General features: G+C 46.2%; 2 protein-coding genes across 5 annotated transcripts in view; one reads left to right on the top strand and one right to left on the bottom strand.

The window, feature by feature from the left end:
* The window catches only part of GTF2H3 (general transcription factor IIH subunit 3), a 33,497-nt gene extending 28,827 nt beyond the window's left edge, over positions 1-4,670 (bottom strand). For 2 of the 3 annotated variants that reach the window (XM_055238022.2, XM_055238024.2), the window contains exon 1: positions 4,567-4,670. In XM_055238022.2, the coding sequence (XP_055093997.1) occupies positions 4,567-4,579 (13 nt within the window). In that variant the 5' untranslated portion in view covers positions 4,580-4,670. The remainder of the gene's footprint in view (positions 1-4,566) is intronic. The other variant, XM_055238023.1, reaches the window with a different exon arrangement.
* A 9-nt stretch (positions 4,671-4,679) lies between these two features.
* On the top strand, positions 4,680-17,171 carry EIF2B1 (eukaryotic translation initiation factor 2B subunit alpha). 2 transcript variants are annotated; one of them, XM_055238027.2, is made up of 9 exons: positions 4,680-4,885; positions 5,725-5,826; positions 7,637-7,773; positions 7,885-8,001; positions 11,024-11,136; positions 11,686-11,754; positions 13,346-13,421; positions 15,446-15,571; positions 16,282-17,171. In XM_055238027.2, exons 1-9 carry the CDS (start codon positions 4,873-4,875, stop codon positions 16,444-16,446), a joined length of 918 nt encoding a protein of 305 aa, XP_055094002.1. In that variant the 5' UTR covers positions 4,680-4,872; the 3' UTR covers positions 16,447-17,171. The 2 variants fall into 2 exon arrangements, with proteins under 2 accessions (XP_055094002.1, XP_055094003.1); XM_055238028.2 differs by having other exon boundaries at positions 4,712-4,885; positions 11,024-11,140; positions 11,690-11,754.
* Positions 17,172-17,259: the final 88 nt, after the last annotated feature.

The raw sequence follows: 17,259 nt of genomic DNA, 5'->3' as shown, positions 1-17,259 counted from the left end.
GCCAGGCATGGTGGCATATGCCTGTAGTCCCAGCTACTCAGGAGGCTGAGGAGAGAGGATCACTTGAGACCGGGAAGTCGAGGCTACAGTGAGCCATGTTCCTGCCAATGCACTCCAGCCTGGGAGACAGAATGAGACCCTGTCTGGAAAAAAAAACAAAAAACAAACAAACAAAAAACACCTACTGCATTCTGAATGCCTGGTCAAGGCCAGAAGGCACTGGTTAACCAGTAGTAGGAATCCCAGTGGTAGAATTTCAGGAGCAAAAAATTAAAGGGAGGCTTAGGTGTCAATTTGGCCCGTACTCATCAAATCATGTAGCAGCAAGGCCAATTGTAATTAAGAGTCACTTTTTAAAAGGTAAAAAAACCAGGCTAGGTGCCTGTAATCCCAGCACTATGGGAGGCTGAGGTAGGCGGATCACTGAGGTCAGGAGTTCAAGACCAGCCTGGCCAATATAGCAAAACCCTGTCTCTACTAAAAATACAAAATATTAGCTGGGCATGGTGGCGCACGCCTGTAATTCCAGCTACTCGGGAGGCTGAGGCAGGAGAATAGCTTGAACCTGGGAGGCAGAGGTTGCAGTGAGCTGAGATCGCGCCACTGCACTCCAGCCTGGGTGACAGAGTGGGACTCTGTCTCAAAAAAAAAAAAAAGTTAAAAAACAGAGGGAAAAGCAATTCCTACATCAAGATTTTACTGTTAAGAGGAATTCTATTCTCTAAACTAAACAGGCTACCACAACACATTAATCATTCTTTTGGATTTTTGTTTTTTGGGTTTTTTTTAAGAGATGGGGGGGTCTCAATAAATTGCCCAGGCTGGTCTTGAAATCCTGGGCTTGTGATCCTCCTGCATCAGCCTCCCCAGTAGTAAGGACTACATGCACGCACCACCCCGAACACATTAATCCTTCAACAAACTTTTACACTACCAGTGTTAAGTGTTGGGGATACTGGGTCCAACCCCTCAAAGAGACTATACTCTAATTGAGGTGACAGACAGACATACAAACCTGTGAGTGCACACTGTTATGAAAGGCCCAGGATGCTCATTTATTTATTTATGTATTTTTAAACAAATTTTTGAGATAAGATCTCAAGGTTGGAGTACAGTGCCACAAATATAGCTCACTGCAGCCTTGACCTCCTAGGCTCAAGTGATCTTCCTGTCTCAGTCTCCCACATAGCTGGGACAAAGGTGTGCACCACCACATCCAGCTAATTATTATTATTACTTTTTTTGAGACGGAGTTTTGCTCTTGTTGCCCAAGGTGGAGTGTAATGGCGCGATCTCGGCTCACCGCAACCTTCGCCTCCTGGGATCAAGCGATTCTCCTGCCTCAGCCTCCTGAGTAGCCGGGATTACAGGCATGCGCCACCATGCCCAGCTAATTTTGTATTTTTAGTAGAGACGGAGTTTCTCCAAGTTGGTCAGGCTGGTCTCGAACTCCTGACCTCAGGTGATCTGCCCGCCTTGGCCTCCCAAAGTGCTGGGATTACAGGCATGAGCCATCGCGCCCAGCCAGCTGGCTAATTTTTAAATTTTTGTAGAGACGGGGACTCACTTTGTTGCCTAGGCTGGTCTCGAACTCCTGGGCTCAAGTGATCCTCCCACCTCAGCCTCCTGAAGTGTTGGGATTACAGGCATGAGCCGCTGTGCCCAGCTCTAAGATGCTCATTTAATAGCAAAGAGCAGTAATGCCTTTCCTCCCTCCATATTTTGCTTCCTGCAGTCCTGTCTTCTACATTAGGAGAATCTCCACCCCACCTTTGATTTCTGCGTATTCAAATCCCAATTACTCCTCAAGGCCCCAAACCAATGCAAACTCTTTCTTCTTCATGACTCCCCTATCTCAGAAGGAATGCCAGCCTCCTCTGTGCTAAGCACCGGAATCTGCAATCCCAAAATCCCATTCCATCCTGACAACCACCCAGCAAAGGACATTTTCCTGCCATTTTTCATCAATTATAAGATGACCCCCACCCTTTGTTTTTTACATTGAATAGTTGTTGACATCTGGATGGTATCTTTAAGATTAGCGGCATTTTTTCTTTCTTAATGGTATATTAAATAAGGGCACATCTCATAATCAATATTATCTTAGATTAGCTGACATATGATATATGGTATTCCTATTCTGCAAATGAAAGTAACTTGTCCTAAGTCACATATGGCCTGCTAACAAGTGGCAAGGCCAAAGCCCTGTTCTAAAGACAGATCTGCTTGACTATAAAGACTGTGGCTCTTCAATGCCCCACTGCCCACCTCTGACAACCCACAGCTCTCTCTTCTAATGACACTTAGCACTTACTATTTCATTTTACGGTTAGTTGTGCTTCTGATCTCTCGTCCCAGTCCTGCCCACTTAAGACTGTGGACTTCTTAAAAAATGATGGAATTTGCTAATCCTAGGATAAAATAACATGTGTAAATCAGAACTGCTGTAGTGGCTCATGCCTGTAATCCCAACACTTTGGGAGGTCGAGGCAGGAAAACTGCTTCAGCCCAGGAGTTTGAGACCAGCCTGGGCAAAATAGCGAGACCTTATCTCTATTTTTTTTTTTTTTTTTTTTTTTGCGACGGGGTCTTGCTCTGTCGCCCAAGCTGGAGTGCAGTGGCACGATCTTGGCTCACTGCAACCTCCGCCTCCTGGGTTCAAGCAATTTTCCTGCCTCAGCCTCCCAAGTAGCTGGGATTATAGTTATGCACCACCTTGTCCGGCTAATTTTTTTGTATTTTGAGCAGAGACAGAGTTTCGCCATGTTGGCCAGGCTGGTCTCGAACTCCTGACCTCAAGTGATCCACCCACCTTGGCCTTCCAAAGTGCTGGGATTACAGGCGTGAGCCACTGTGCCCAGCCACTTTTTTTTTTTAATAGAAAAACAAAACAAAAAAATGTGTAAATCACACAACAAAGCACCTAGGACAGAAGCACTTAATAGAACTGTGTCTGTCAGACAGAAAAAGTGTTGCCTGTAAAGAAAGGTGTGCATCTATACACGTGCAATGTCCCTGTGAATTTCCTTCTTCAGTTCGCTACCTCATTTGTAGACAGGAGCAATGCCAGGCCTGCCTCCCTCACAGGGTTGTGGTATGGTTTCACATCAATTAAGAGAGGATGGACAATTATTACAGTTCCTGAAAGGACTCCCCTACCTCTATTCTTGCTCCCCACAGTCCATTTTCCATACAACAGCCACAGTGATCTTTTAAAATTGCAAACCAGATCATAACACTTTCTGGCTTAAAACTCTACAATGTCTTTGTATTGCACCTAAAAATAAAGCCCAACTTCTCTATCACGGCCAATAAGGTCCTGCATGACCTGAAACTGGCTGGTTGTCTGATCTCATCCCTCTAGCCTCCTTTTTCAAAACATCTGACTCCATATGTGGTAGTTTAATGTTATGAATGAGTCTCCCCACCATCCTCTACCCGCAAGCTCTCCATTTCTCCCTTCTCAGCGTAACTTGGTGGCTCAATCTGCCACAGGGCCCATGCACTTAAAGTGCACTTCCCCCAGAACTTCACACAATCATTCAAGTCGGTTTCAATATCTTGCACTTTTCCTAGGTGGTCCCTATCTAAAACAGCTCCTCCTCAATCCTAGTCACAATGTACTATTGTAACTAGGACCATACTATTACATCATCTTCATAGCTCTTTTCATCCTTTGAAAAATAATTTATTTTGTACTTTTTTATTGACGAGGTCATGCCCTGTCAGCCATGCTGGGTGCAGTGTTGCGATCATAGCTCACTGAAGCCTCGAATTCCTGGGCTCAAGTGATTCTCCCGCCTCAGCCTCCCGAGTAGCTGGGACCACAGACACGCGCTACCACGCCCGGTTAATATTTCTTTTTTTTTTTTTTTTTTTGAGACGGAGTCTTGCTCTGTTGCCCAGGCTGGAGTGCAGTGGCGCAATCTCAACTCACTGCAAGCTCCGCCTCCCAGGTTCACGCCATTCTCCTGCCTCAGCCTCTCTGAGTAGCTGGGACTACAGGCGCCCGCCACCACACCCGGCTAATTTTTTGTATTTTTAGTAGAGTCGGGGTTTCACCGTGGTCTCGATCTCCTGACCTCGTGATCCGCCCGCCTCGGCCTCCCAAAGTGCTGGGATTACAAGCGTGAGCCACCGCGCCCGGCCAATATTTCAGTTTCTTGTAGAGATGGGGTCTAGCTGTGTTGCCCAGGCAGGTCTCGAACTCCCGGCATCAAGCGATTCTCCCGCCTCGGCCTCCCAAAGTGCTGGGATTACAGGCCTAATCCACCAGGGTGCGACCCGGCCGAAATTATTTTTATTTATTGTCGTCTGTTTCACCCACTAGACTGTAACCTCCACTAAGGCCCCTGTCTGTCAGGATCTCTGCTACAATCCAGTAAATAATGCCTGCACACAGGAGGCGATCCAAAACTATTTACTGAATGAATGACTGCCTTGGCTACTCCTCTAAAGACCAAACGGATTCTATCCAGCCCAAAAGACACACTCCATTTGGCCAGTCGTAGCCGGACCGAGACCGCCGAGCCCCGGAGTCGAAGTCCCGCCCTGCACGGTCCTCACCGTCTGAAACCATGGCTGTCCCAGCGCAGAGCAAGCGGTGGTCAGGGAAGCGTCTCAAATCCTGCGCAGCCCAACATCCGGCGTCGCCAAGTGACGCACAAAGTGCTTTGACTCGTGCCAGCCCCCTAACCTGCGGAAGTGGAGTGCGGGCGTGCGCCGGAAGAGGGGTACGGAAGTGCGCCGGAAGTGGGGTGCGGAGGTGTGCAGCGCGCTGTCAGACTGGCTCGCAGGCGGCGCGGCCGGCGGACCCGTTCAAGACAGCGCGGGCGGGTCGGGTCCCCTGGGGCTCCGCAGCAGGAGGACGCCATGGACGACAAGGGTAAATCAGGACAGGCCAGGGCTGCTAGGCTACAGCAGCGCCGTTCAGGGGTCCCCCCCCAACCTCTCACGTCCAGGCTGAGCTCCCGAAGAGATTTCTTTTGAATTTCAGGCTGCTCCGCTGGATGTGTTTCCACGAGTCACAACTAAATCCCCCCCGCTGCTCTTGTTTTCAGGGATGCGCCCTGGCAGTATCTGCAGGCATCCCACCCACACATACGCTCCTTCCCAGTGCCAGTCTCCAGAAGGGCCTTCGCAGTTTCGATTTCCTTGTATGTGAAATAGGAGTAAGACTCCCTGCCTTGTTGGATCTGTCATTAAAATTAGAATGAATAAGGCATATTTGATGTGCTCATCTAGTATGGTTATGAAGTGGAAAACAAGGGCAAACTAATATACTTTTCACGTAAAGAAATAAAGAGTGGGTGGAACTCCGTATCTAATATTTGTAACACATATGTGTATGTGAATAGGCTTGTATTAGCATAGACTGTCTGGAGGGTGCAGGAGAAACTGGCAAGATGGTTGACTCTGGGATCCTCTCAGATCTTACGGCCAAGGATGCTGAAGAGAGAATGACTTTTCATCATCGTTAACTTAGGCTTAATTTTTAGGCCTTGCACACCAGTAGCTTTTTCAAATAAGAAGGAGCTCTTGCAAACAGCAAAGTGGTGTTTTTTCTATTCCCATCAACATTTATCGCATCCCTGAAACCAAATACCCTAAAAATAAAGTATTTTTTAAATTATTTGCTTCTTATAGTCAACAGTCATTAACAAGCTCTCTTGCCTTACATGCTGCTAAATGAATTAGATGAATCACTTTTTTCTCTTTTTCCAGAGTTAATTGAATACTTTAAGTCTCAGATGAAAGAAGATCCTGACATGGCCTCAGCAGTGGCTGCCATCCGGACGTTGCTGGAGTTCTTGAAGAGAGATAAAGGTATAGAGAGTCATCTGTTAACACTCTGGGACTTAGGAAAGTCTTTTTCTTTTTTTTTTTTTTTTAAAGAGACGGAGCCTCACTCTGTCGCCCAGGCTGGAGTGCAGCGGCGAGATCTTGGCTTACTGCAAACTCTACCTCCTGGGTTCAAGCAGTTCTCCTGCCTCAGCCTCCTGAGTAGCTGAGACCACAGGTGCACGCCACCACACCTGGCTAATGTTTTTGTATTTTAGAGACAGGGTTTCACCATGTTACCCAGGCTGATCTCGAACTCCTGAGCTTAGGCAATCTGCCCGCCTTGGCTTCCCAAAGTGCTAGGATTACAGGCGTGAGCTACTGCGCCCGACCTTTTTTTTTTTGGAGGCAGAGTTTTGCTCTTGTCTCCCAGGCTGGAGTGCAATAGCACAATCTTGGCTCACTGCAACCTCTGCCTCTCGACTTCAAGCAATTCTCCTGCCTCAGCCTCAGCCTTCCGAGTAGCTGGGATTACAGGCATGCACCACCACGCCTGGCAATTTTTTTTTTTTTTTTTTTTTTTTTGAGACAGAGTCTCGCTCTGTCACCCAGGCTGGAGTGCAGTGGTGCGATCTTGGCTCACTGCAAGCTCCGCCTTCCAGATTCACACCATTCTCCTGCCTCAGCCTCCCAAGTAGCTGGGACTACAGGCGCCCGCCACCACGCCCGGCTAATTTTTTGTATTTTTAGTAGAGACGGGGTTTCACTGTGTTAGCCAGGATGGTCTCGATCTCCTGACCTCATGATCCGCCCGCCTCTGTCTCCCAAAGTGCTGGGATTACAGGCATGAGCCACCATGCCCGGCCAAATTTTTTTATTTTTAGTAGAGATGGGGTTTCACCATGTTGGCCACACTGGTCTTAAACTTCTAACCTCAGGTGATCCGTCCACCTCACCCTCTCAAAGTGCTGGGATTACAGGCATGAGCCACTGTGTTTGGCCAGGAAAGTCTTCTAATGACTCTTAGAAACGTAGACAGTGAGAGATGCATGTTTACCTGCATAAAGTAATACAGCTCCAAGCTCAGCTTCTACCCTCATTTCAGACCTTTCAATCTGGAGAGAGCCCTTATGTTGTCATCAAAAGGATCCCTTTCATAAGTGAAATATACTTTGAATCAAGAGTGATTATTTTATATTGTGTTAACCATGATGCTTAAATTACAGTAGGAGTTCAGCTTTATAAGTGTTTATTAGGCCTTCACCTTGTGCCAGATTCTGTACAGATGCTACAGGGAATGCTCCAGAATAAATTCTGGTATTAGTAGTATTTATTGTGATCCCCTAATTCAGCACCCTAAATGTAAGCATCTGGGTATAGCATGAAATCTTGTATAAGTAAAATAATAATAAGGTCTTTAATCTGAAGGGCTGGCCTAGAGACACGTGTCTCTAAGGCAACCTCCAGTGTCTTCCCATTGTTCTTAAAATAACGTCCAAACAACCTTAGCCTCACCCATACCACCTTGCAGACCTCATCTGCCACTGCTACTTAATGTCTTTCCATGCCTCGCCTCCCAAAGTGCTGGGATTACAGATGTGAGCCACCAGGCCCGGCCACCCAGCTTTATTTCTATGTGTGCTTGTTTACTATCCGCTTCCTCTATTACAATCAAAACTCCATCAGAGCAGAACCCTACTTGTCTTGTTCACTGATGTATCCCTAGCATCTAGAACAGTGCCTGGTATATAGTATGTACCTAGTAAATATTCATTGAACGAATGAATGAATTGAAGACACAGGTCGGGGCTGTGGTCCTAATGTGAACATCACATTCTTTGTTGGATCATTCCAGGGGAGACAATCCAGGGCCTGAGGGCGAATCTCACCAGTGCCATAGAAACCCTGTGTGGTGTGGACTCCTCCGTGGCAGTGTCCTCTGGCGGGGAGCTCTTCCTCCGCTTCATCAGCCTGGCCTCCCTGGAATACTCCGTAAGCACCTGTTCTCCCTGCGGTTACCTTTCTACTTCTCTGTTTAGTGACAGACATTCTCAGCATTACCTGGATCTTCCCTGTCCCCTCAGTTTGCTCTTTTTTTCCTAGGATTACTCCAAATGTAAAAAGATCATGATTGAGCGGGGAGAACTTTTTCTCAGGAGAATATCACTGTCAAGAAACAAAATTGCAGATCTGTGCCATACTTTCATCAAAGATGGAGCGGTGAGTGGATAACTATCATGTATGGTAAGGAGGAGCAAGGGCTTCGAGTCCGACTGCCTGGGGTAAAATCTGGGCTCTGCCACTCACTTGCTGTGGAGACTTGAACAAGTTACTTAACCTCTCTGCACAGCTTTCTCATCTGTTCAATAAGGGTGACAATAGTACCTACCTCCTAGGGTTGTTGTGAGGATTAAGTGAGGCAGGACGTGTAAGGGGCAAGGGGTGTGAGGGCTCGGTATTGTGCCTGGCACTTAGTAAGTGCTGCATGAATGTAGATCTTGTTATTAGAGACGGTTGTCATTGTAAGCAGGCAGAGAGGGACAGTGGGACAGCATGTGTGATTCTTGATTTATTTTATTTATTTATTCATTTTTTGAGACGGAGTCTCGCTCTGTCGCCCAGGCTGGAGTGCAGTGGCGCGATCTCGGCTCACTGCAAGCTCTGCCTCCTGGGTTCACACCATTCTCCTGCCTCAGCCTCCCGAGTAGCTGGGACTACAGGTACCCGCCACCATGCCTGGCTAATTTTTTGTATTTTTAGTAGAGACGGGGTTTCACCGTGTTAGCCAGGATGGTCTCAATCTCCTGACCCCGTGATCCGCCCATCTCGGCCTCCCAAAGTGCTGGGATTATAGGCGTGAGCCACCGCGCCCGGCCCTGATTCTTGATTTAATACAGTGTTTCACTAAAGAAGTATTTTTATGATTGTGTAGGTAGTAAATCTGAATTAACAGAACAGCTCTTCTCACTGGTTAACACTGAGGACTTTCTTAGTGAAGGTTAGCAATAGAGGGAAATTGAGGGAAATTTTCTTTTTAACTTCATTTTAGATGCTATTACAGAGATGTAAAGCCACACAGTGTTTATAAGTTAAGTGAGGAAAGACGGGAGGTGCAAGTTGAGCCATCTCCCAGCAAAGGTGTACTGAAATTTTCATAATGCCCCTCCCACCAGCATACGTCCTTTTGCCACCTAGGCCTCCCCTGACCATAAAATCATTTACTTGCATTTTGACTCTTAAATCTTGTCCTCCATTTTATTAGCCCCTTACCAAGCTTTGAAGTATGTTATTAAATAAATGGCATAATAGATGTGAGTGAAACTTGTACAAAAGCCAGTTGCAAACAAAGCCTTTTTTGGGCAAGTGGAGGCAAGGTTGTGACTTCCTCTCGCTGGGCCTTCTCCTTCCACAGACCTGCTGTGCCGTCAGTATTGTGCGGGTTTCGTTTGCTCTAGTGTAGTGTGGTATGTGTGTACTTTACCTGCAGTCACCTACTCAGGACTGATTTAGACGAAATGTATAGCAGAGCTGCTCAGATTTGCACATGCAGAGGAGTCAGCTGGGGTCTTATTAAATGCAGATTGGGATTCAGTGGGTTTGGGCTAGGGTCCAAGAACCTCCCTTCCTACCAGGTTCTCAGGTGAGACCCAGAAAGGAGCTAGAAAGCCGGTTCTGCCCCCTTGTCTTATTCTGTCTTCTGCACTCTTCCATAGAAAAGAGGTTATGGAGGCTGGGCATGGTGGCTCATGCCTGTAATCCCAGGTTTGGATTACTTTGGAAAGCCAAGACGCGCAGATTGCTTGAGTCCAGGAGTTCAAGACCAGCCCGGGCAACATGGCAAAACTTCATCTCTACTAAAAATACAAAAACTTAGCCAGGCATGGTGGCACACTCCTGTGGTCCCAGCTACTAGGGAGGCTGAGGTGGGAGAATCACCTGAACCCAGGAAGTTGAGGCTGCAGTGAGCTGAGATCATACCACTGCACTCCAGCCTGGGCAACTGGAGTGAGATCCTGTCTCACCAAAAAAAAAAAAAGAGGTTGTGGACCTACTGTGGTGGCTTATGTGTGTAATCCTAGCCGGAGGTTCCCTTGAGGCCAGGAATTCAATACTAGCCTGAGCAACATAGGGAGAGAGGCCCTGTCTCTACAAAAAATAAAACAAATTAGCTAGTCATAGTGGTGCACATCTGTAGTCCCAGCTACTGGGGTGGCTGAAGTGGGAGGATCGCTTGAGCCCAGGATGTCGAGGCCACAGTGAGCCATGAACACTCCACTGCACTCCTGCCTGGGCATCAGAGCAAGACCTTGGCTCAAGAAAGAAAAGAAAAGAGATTATGTATAAGTGTCTACACGTTGCATCCATGCCACAGATAGGTTGTGATTACCACAAACAGTGTTTATAAATTCAAAAAAATTAGTTAGCCATCATTTCAAAATTGGATTTTTGGCCCCTCTAAGCAAAAACATCACCTGGTCTGGCAGTCATGGGGCCACATGACAAGAGCTGGGGCTGAGGAGTCCGGCCCTCCTTATTTTCTTTTTGAGACAGAGTCTCACTCTGTTGCCCAGACTAGAGTGCCCTGGCATGATTATGGCTCACTGCAGCTTCAACCTCCCAGGCTCGAGTGATCCTCCCACCTCGGCCTCCCAAGTAGCTGGGACTGTAGGCACATGCCACTGCATCCAGCTAATTTTTTTTGTTGTTATTTTTTGTAGAGATGGGGTCTTGCTAAGTTGCCCAGACTGGTTTTGAACTCCTGGGCTCAGGCAGTCCTCCCACCTTGGCCTCCCAAAATGCTGGGATTACAGGTGTGAGCCACCACACCCAGCCTTCCGTAGCCTTTTTGCTTTGCTGATGGCCCCACCCAACCTGCTGCAGTGACTTCTGCTACCTACCTGGTTCCTGTAGGCCTGAGTGTGCAAACCATGTCTTAGAAATAGGGAAACCAACCCAAGGGAACCTCATGGAGCCTTCAGCTATCCAGGCTTTTGTATCCTTTGGGTAACACTGTGTGGGAGCTCCATTTCTACACCTGCTATGGGATGTAAGACCTGGCAGAAACTTTTTCAGCTTGCAAATGGGATGGAAACTGTACCATCAGGCCTCCTTTCTGGTTGTGGTTGATTTGTGAGAAAGTGTACAGAGACGCTTAGGGTGTCGGGAACGCGTGCCACAGTGCAGAGGGTGTGAGTGAGCAGCAAGGTGCCTGCCCCTTTGACGAAGCTTTCTCGGTCCACAGACAATATTGACTCACGCCTACTCCAGAGTGGTCCTGAGAGTCCTGGACGCAGCCGTGGCGGCCAAGAAGCGATTTAGTGTATACGTCACAGAGTCACAGCCTGATTTGTCAGGGCAAGTACCTTTCTGTTCTGTTATGTGACCAGCCATAATTTTACAGAGCAAACTGCGGATTACAGTCCAACAGGATCGGAACCAGAATGTGCCCCCAGCTTGCCAGCAGTCAGCACTGCCTTTCATTGTGCCTTTTCCTGCCTTTGGAAGAAAAATCACTGAATTTGCAGCAGACCGCAGTATATGATCTAGGGGTTTCACTTAAGTAGTTAACTCCGTGGAAGAGCAGAGATTGTATTGATTAAAGATTTTTATCAAGGAATAGGTAACTTATATCTCCCTCTCTCTAGACGATAAAGCAAAACGTCCTCCTTTTTTCCTGAATTTACATCTCTTACCCAGAGTCTGTAAGAGTGTAGTTTTCCAAAAATACTTCTTTCTAAAGAACTCAAATTCTTGTTTCCTTAGTCCAAAGTATTGGGATCTGCCCCTTAACCCATTAGTATTAATGTGAGTTTCAAGCAAACATCCACTGTCCACATTAGGTGACATACATCACTGTGGTACTGTGTTGTACTTTCTCTAACGTTCTCAAAATGTCATCTTCAGTAAGAAAATGGCCAAAGCCCTCTGCCACCTCAACGTCCCTGTCACTGTGGTGCTAGATGCTGCTGTCGGGTGAGTGCCCATCTTCCCCAGCCATAATCACCTCCCCCACCCCACACTGGCTCACAGCAGGGTTTTCAGATTGAAAGTTTGAGTCCCATTCATAAAGCCACACCAGGTAGTGTCCTACTTCTTAATTAATAGCTGCCCTAAACCAGCAAGCTTGTTATGAGGTTGTGATAGTATACAAAGAAGACAGAGCTGTAGGATGTTGGGGAGAGTGGGAGTTGTGTCTATAGCTTTATGGCTGTAAGTGTTGAGTGCGTTTTTCTTTTTATTGTTTTTGTTTGTTTGTTTTTTGTTTTTTTGAGACAGAGTCTTGCCCTGTCGCCCAGGCTGGAGTGCAATGGTGTGATCTTGGTTCACTGCAATCTCCACCTCCCAGGTTCAAGCGATTCTCCTGCCTCAGCCTCCCAAGTAGCTGGGATTACCGGCGCGTGCCACCATGCCACGTTAATTCTGTTGTATTTTTAGTAGAGATGGGGTTTCACCATGCTGGCCAGGCTTGTCTCGAACTCCTGACCTCAGGTGATCTGCCCGCCTCGGCCTCCCAAAGTGCTGGGATTACAGGCGTGAGCCACCACGCCTGGCCAGTGTGAATGCATTTTAAGAGCAAAGTACAAAGGTCAGTTGGGATCAGCAGAGGGTAATCAGGGCCCTGTATTTCTGTGAAGACCTGGCTGTCCTCAGCGGCATGCTGGGATGCTTTGTCTCACCTAGAAGATGCAGCTTCTGTTGCAAAGCCAAGGTCATGTGTTCCTGGGATTGTCAGTGTATTTCACAAGAGAAAACAAGAGTAATGATCTCTTGGAATGAAAACAAGATAGATGATTAAGGAAATTAGGAATGTGTTCAAAAGCAAGCATTTTGAGGAATTCTACTAATTGCTCATTTTAAAAACTAAATTGGCATTCACCCTTCCAGAAAGATTCTTAAGGTTGGGCACAGTGGCTCATACCTGAGGCACGCGGGTCGCTAGAATTCAGGAGTTGGAGACCAGCCTGGGCAATATGGCGAAACCCCATCTCTACAAAAAAAAATACAAAAATTAGCTGAGCATGGTGGCATATGCTGTGGTCCCAGCTACCTGGGAGGCTGAAATGGGAGGATCGCTTGAGCCTAAGAGGTAGAGGTTTGGGCTGAGATCATGCCACTGCACTCTAGCCTGGGCAACAGAGTGAGACCTGGTCTCAAAAATAAAAAAGATTTTTAACACTGCATAACACTTTTGTCCAACTTCAGATCACATCAGATTTTAAAATTTTGCTTGGTTTGTGCTGAAGTAGAACAGAAAGTAGAGGATACCACACTTGGAAGGAAGACTGCTGTGTCAGGACATTCTTGCTTCACTTACACACATATGTACGTGTGCATGCGCCAGGCGGCAGTGTGAAGTGTATGTCTCATTGTAGGGTCATGACCAGAAAACACCCCTGGTAACAATGCCAGGGGTCTATCGCGTGTTAAGTGCACTTTAAAAAAAAAAACAGGTAGTTATGGGAGGAACTTACCTTGATAGAAATGGAATATTGATCTTTGCAGATGATGATGCTACTCGTTAGAGCCAAGAAAATAAAGCATGAAAAGCTTTTTTTCCCCTTAGCTACATCATGGAGAAAGCAGATCTTGTCATAGTTGGTGCTGAAGGAGTTGTTGAAAACGGAGGAATTATTAACAAGGTAAGAGCATCAGTTCTCCCCAGTCCCCTGTTCAAGACTTGGAGGTGTCTTGCTGACCTAGGACACCACAGCAGTGTTGTTGATTATGGTTCCTTCTAATCCTGCTTCACTTCAGGACTTCATCATGGTATTGAGTTGTTGCCCATTTCCCATAAGTCATAGCAATGGGCAGTCCAGTTTTGGTCAAATCTTTCTTCTTTTAGATTGATCTACATAAATGAAGACAATGTAATTTGGTCAGGTGTGATGGCTTATACCTGTAATCCTAGCAATTTGAGAGGCCAGGGTGGGAGGGTCACTCGAGGCCTTGAGTTCAAGACCAGCCTGGGCAACATAGTGAAACCCTGTCTCTACAAAAAATTAGAAAATTTAGCTGGGCGTGGTGGTGCTTGCCTGTAGTTCCAGCTGCTCAGGAAGCTGAGGCAGGAGTATCACGTGAGCCCAGGAATTTGAGGTTGCAGTAAGTTATGATCACTACTGCATTCCAGCCTGGGCAATGGTGAGACCCTGTCTCAGTAAAAAAAAAAAAAAAAAGTGTAATTTATATTTATACAAAATTGGCTTGAATTGGAATTGGGGTTTGTCTGGTTTTTGTTTTTTTAATTTATGTGTATATGTATGTTTTATTTATGTATGCATATATATACACAAAAATATATATACACAAATATTTTTAAAGTATGTATTTACATATAAAGTATGTATGTATAAAGTATGTGTATTTATATATAAATATTATATATATTTTTAAATAGAGACACATTCACTCTTGCCCAGGCTGTAGTGTAGTACAGTGATCATAGCTTACTGCAGTCTTGAACTCCTAGCCTGAAGCAATCCTTCCACTTCCCAAAGTGCTAGGATTACAGGCATGAGCCACTGTGGCCGGCCTGTCATTTGTTTTCATTTAATTGAGCACATTTGACCTCAATTTTTTATTACAATTTCTCTCTCCATTATTTAATTTAGAAAGGCTTCATGAAAGCTTTTTTTAGTTAAAATATATGTAACATAAGGCCAGGCGTGGTAGCTCACGCCCGTAATGCCAGCACTTTGGGAGGCTGAGGCAGGTGGATCACCTGAGGTCAAGAGTTCGAGACCAGCCTGGCCAACATGGTGAAACCCCATATCTACTAAAAATACCAAAAATTAGCTGGGCATGGTGGCAGGTACCTGTAATCCCAGCTACTTGGCAGGCTGAGGCAGGAGAATCGCTTGAACCTGGAAGACGGAGGTCTGCAGGCAGAGTCTTGAGTCACATGGTAAATGTATATTTAACTTTGAGAAACTAATGATTTTCCACAGCAGCTGCACTACTTTACATTCCCACCAGCAAAGCACAAAGGTTCCAATTTCTCTACATCCCTGCCAACACTTGTTTTTTTAAATTTTTTTATTTTTTGAGATGGAGTTTCACTCTTGCTGCCCAGGCTGGAGTACAATGGCACAATCTTGGCTCACTGCAACCTCCGGTGCCCGGGTTCAAGCGAGTCTCCTGCCTCAGCCTCCCTAGTAGCTGGGATTACAGGCGTCCCCCCATCCCACCATGCCCAGCTAATTTTTTGTATTTTTAGTAGAGACGGGGTTTCCCTGTATTGGCCAGCTGGTCTCAAACTCCTGACCTCAGGTGATCCACCCACCTCAGCCTCCCAAAGTGCTGGGATTACAGGCGTGAGCCACCACATCCAGCCTCTAGTGGCTATTTCTATATCCTTTGAGAAACACTTATTTTTTTGATTCCGAAGTCAGAATTAGATATATCTAATATATGTATTAGATATATGTATGTCTATATTATATACGTAACTTTCTATTGCTGTTTTTTGTTCCTTTATTGTAATTGAGACGAGGTCTCACCATGTTGCCCAGGCTGGTCCCGAACTCATGGGCTCAGGTAATCCACCCACCTCAGCCTCCCAAAATGCTGGGATACAGGCGTGCAACACTGTGCCCGGCCCGCTTTTCTGTGGCTTCTACTTCAGATGCACTCTAGAGCTCATCCATTCCATTTTCTGCCTTCCCAGATTGGAACCAACCAGATGGCCGTGTGTGCCAAAGCACAGAACAAACCTTTCTATGTGGTTGCAGAAAGTTTCAAGTTTGTCCGGCTCTTTCCACTAAACCAGCAAGACGTCCCAGATAAGTTTAAGGCAAGAGTTTTACATATTTGAAGGGGTACTAAAGTCTAAACTGAAACCTTTGGAAATTGTAGTCCTAAGAATGTTCCAGTAATTTTTTCACTTCCTATTGCTACTTTCCCCAATACTTGGAATACAAAGATAAATTGGTGATTGGACTCACACATTTGTCCCTAGAATTTCAGTCTTTCAGTCTCTTTAAGTAGCACCATAGATGGGTGGAGAGGAAGCCAGCAGCTGGTGGGTAAGTCCCAGCTTTGGGCTCAACTGTGCTCAGCTCCCATCACCACAACTTACAAACTGTGCGAGTTGAGGCAAGTCTTTTCATTTCAATCTCTGAACTGGTTTTCTTGTCTGTAAAATGGCATAGCAGTATCTGACAGGGTCATGAGGATTCTAAGATAATCTTAGCACAGTCCCTGGCACGCTGCAAGCTCTCTATTGTGACTCCCAGTCTCCCTTGAGAGGTCTGGAGTAATCTGGCATGAGAATGAGGGGACATGGGATATAAGTTTGTTACACTACAGCTCTCAGCCAGCACGCCGCCATGATCTGGCTCATGGCCACAACTCTGCCCTCCTCTCTAGTGTCCTGCATAGCTTAGCTTCTCCCATTTTCAGAGAGCAGTCTCAGGAAGTAGCACACTGATCACTCACGCCAAGGCCCTACCAGGTCAGAGCACTAAATATTCAGTGATGACTAATGTGTACTTCTCTCCTCAGTATAAGGCAGATACCCTCAAGGTCGCGCAGACTGGACAAGACCTCAAAGAGGAGCATCCGTGGGTCGACTACACTGCCCCTTCCTTAATCACTCTGCTGTTTACAGACCTGGGCGTGCTGACACCCTCAGCAGTCAGCGATGAGCTCATCAAGCTCTATCTGTAACCTGTGAGCCCTTTCCTGCCAAGGTGCAGCTTACGTAGTTGAGGCAGGATGAGTGGCTGCTTGACACCCCAGTGAGTCAGGTCAGAACTGAGATGTGTTTAATGAAGATTTATGGAGTAAGGACTTAAAATCATATATTTTGGAGAACCTTTCTTACTTATTTCAGTCCCATCCAAAAATGTGTCAGCTATTCTAAATCCCAACTTAAATTGTTCTTACGGTTTCTAGAAACTTTCCTTTTCAGTTTCCAGAAGTACAAGTTAGATAATTGGCTACTTAACTGATGAAAGATGAGCCCAAGTCCACCTGTCTTCATCCTCCCCTGCACTCCAGACTGATCTGCCAAAAGCATGCGAGATGCAGGCGAAAAGCAGCCACACCCCTCTGCCACAAACGACCAACAGCTGGTCAGGCCGTTACATGTGGTGCCTTGTAAGAGGCAAGAAACACTTGCCGAATCTACGTCTGGCTTCCAGTGGTAGGCACATTCCTCAGCAGGATCAAGCCAAACAGTAAAAACTACCAGGAGAACACGAGGAAGGCAGAAACATTTAGCAACAGTATTCTGCATGGCTCACCGCTTAAGAAAATGCCTTCTGGAATATTTGTAAACTGAAATTCTGTACGTGTAAGAGATGTTTAAATATGTTTGGGTCCCAAACAGCTTTTTAAAATTATACTTGGGAACAAATTCAGCATCTTTTCAAATAAACTCTATGAAAGACGCTGATGTGGTGTTGCATCAATACTGCAAGCTGACCAGGCCATCTAGGGGAAAACACTGTCCAGCTATATTTACACACTTAAGACCCA

The sequence above is a fragment of the Symphalangus syndactylus genome, chromosome 13, assembly GCF_028878055.3.
Source record: "Symphalangus syndactylus isolate Jambi chromosome 13, NHGRI_mSymSyn1-v2.1_pri, whole genome shotgun sequence".
Lineage (NCBI taxonomy): Eukaryota > Metazoa > Chordata > Mammalia > Primates > Hylobatidae > Symphalangus > Symphalangus syndactylus.
This window is presented reverse-complemented; position numbering and strand designations above follow the sequence as displayed.

Coding starts and splice junctions, on each gene's coding strand:
- EIF2B1 (XM_055238027.2), top strand. Junction 5,827..7,636: donor GTTCTTGAAGAGAGATAAAG/GTATAGAGAGTC, acceptor GGATCATTCCAG/GGGAGACAATCCAGGGCCTG. Junction 11,755..13,345: donor GTGCTAGATGCTGCTGTCGG/GTGAGTGCCCAT, acceptor TTTTCCCCTTAG/CTACATCATGGAGAAAGCAG.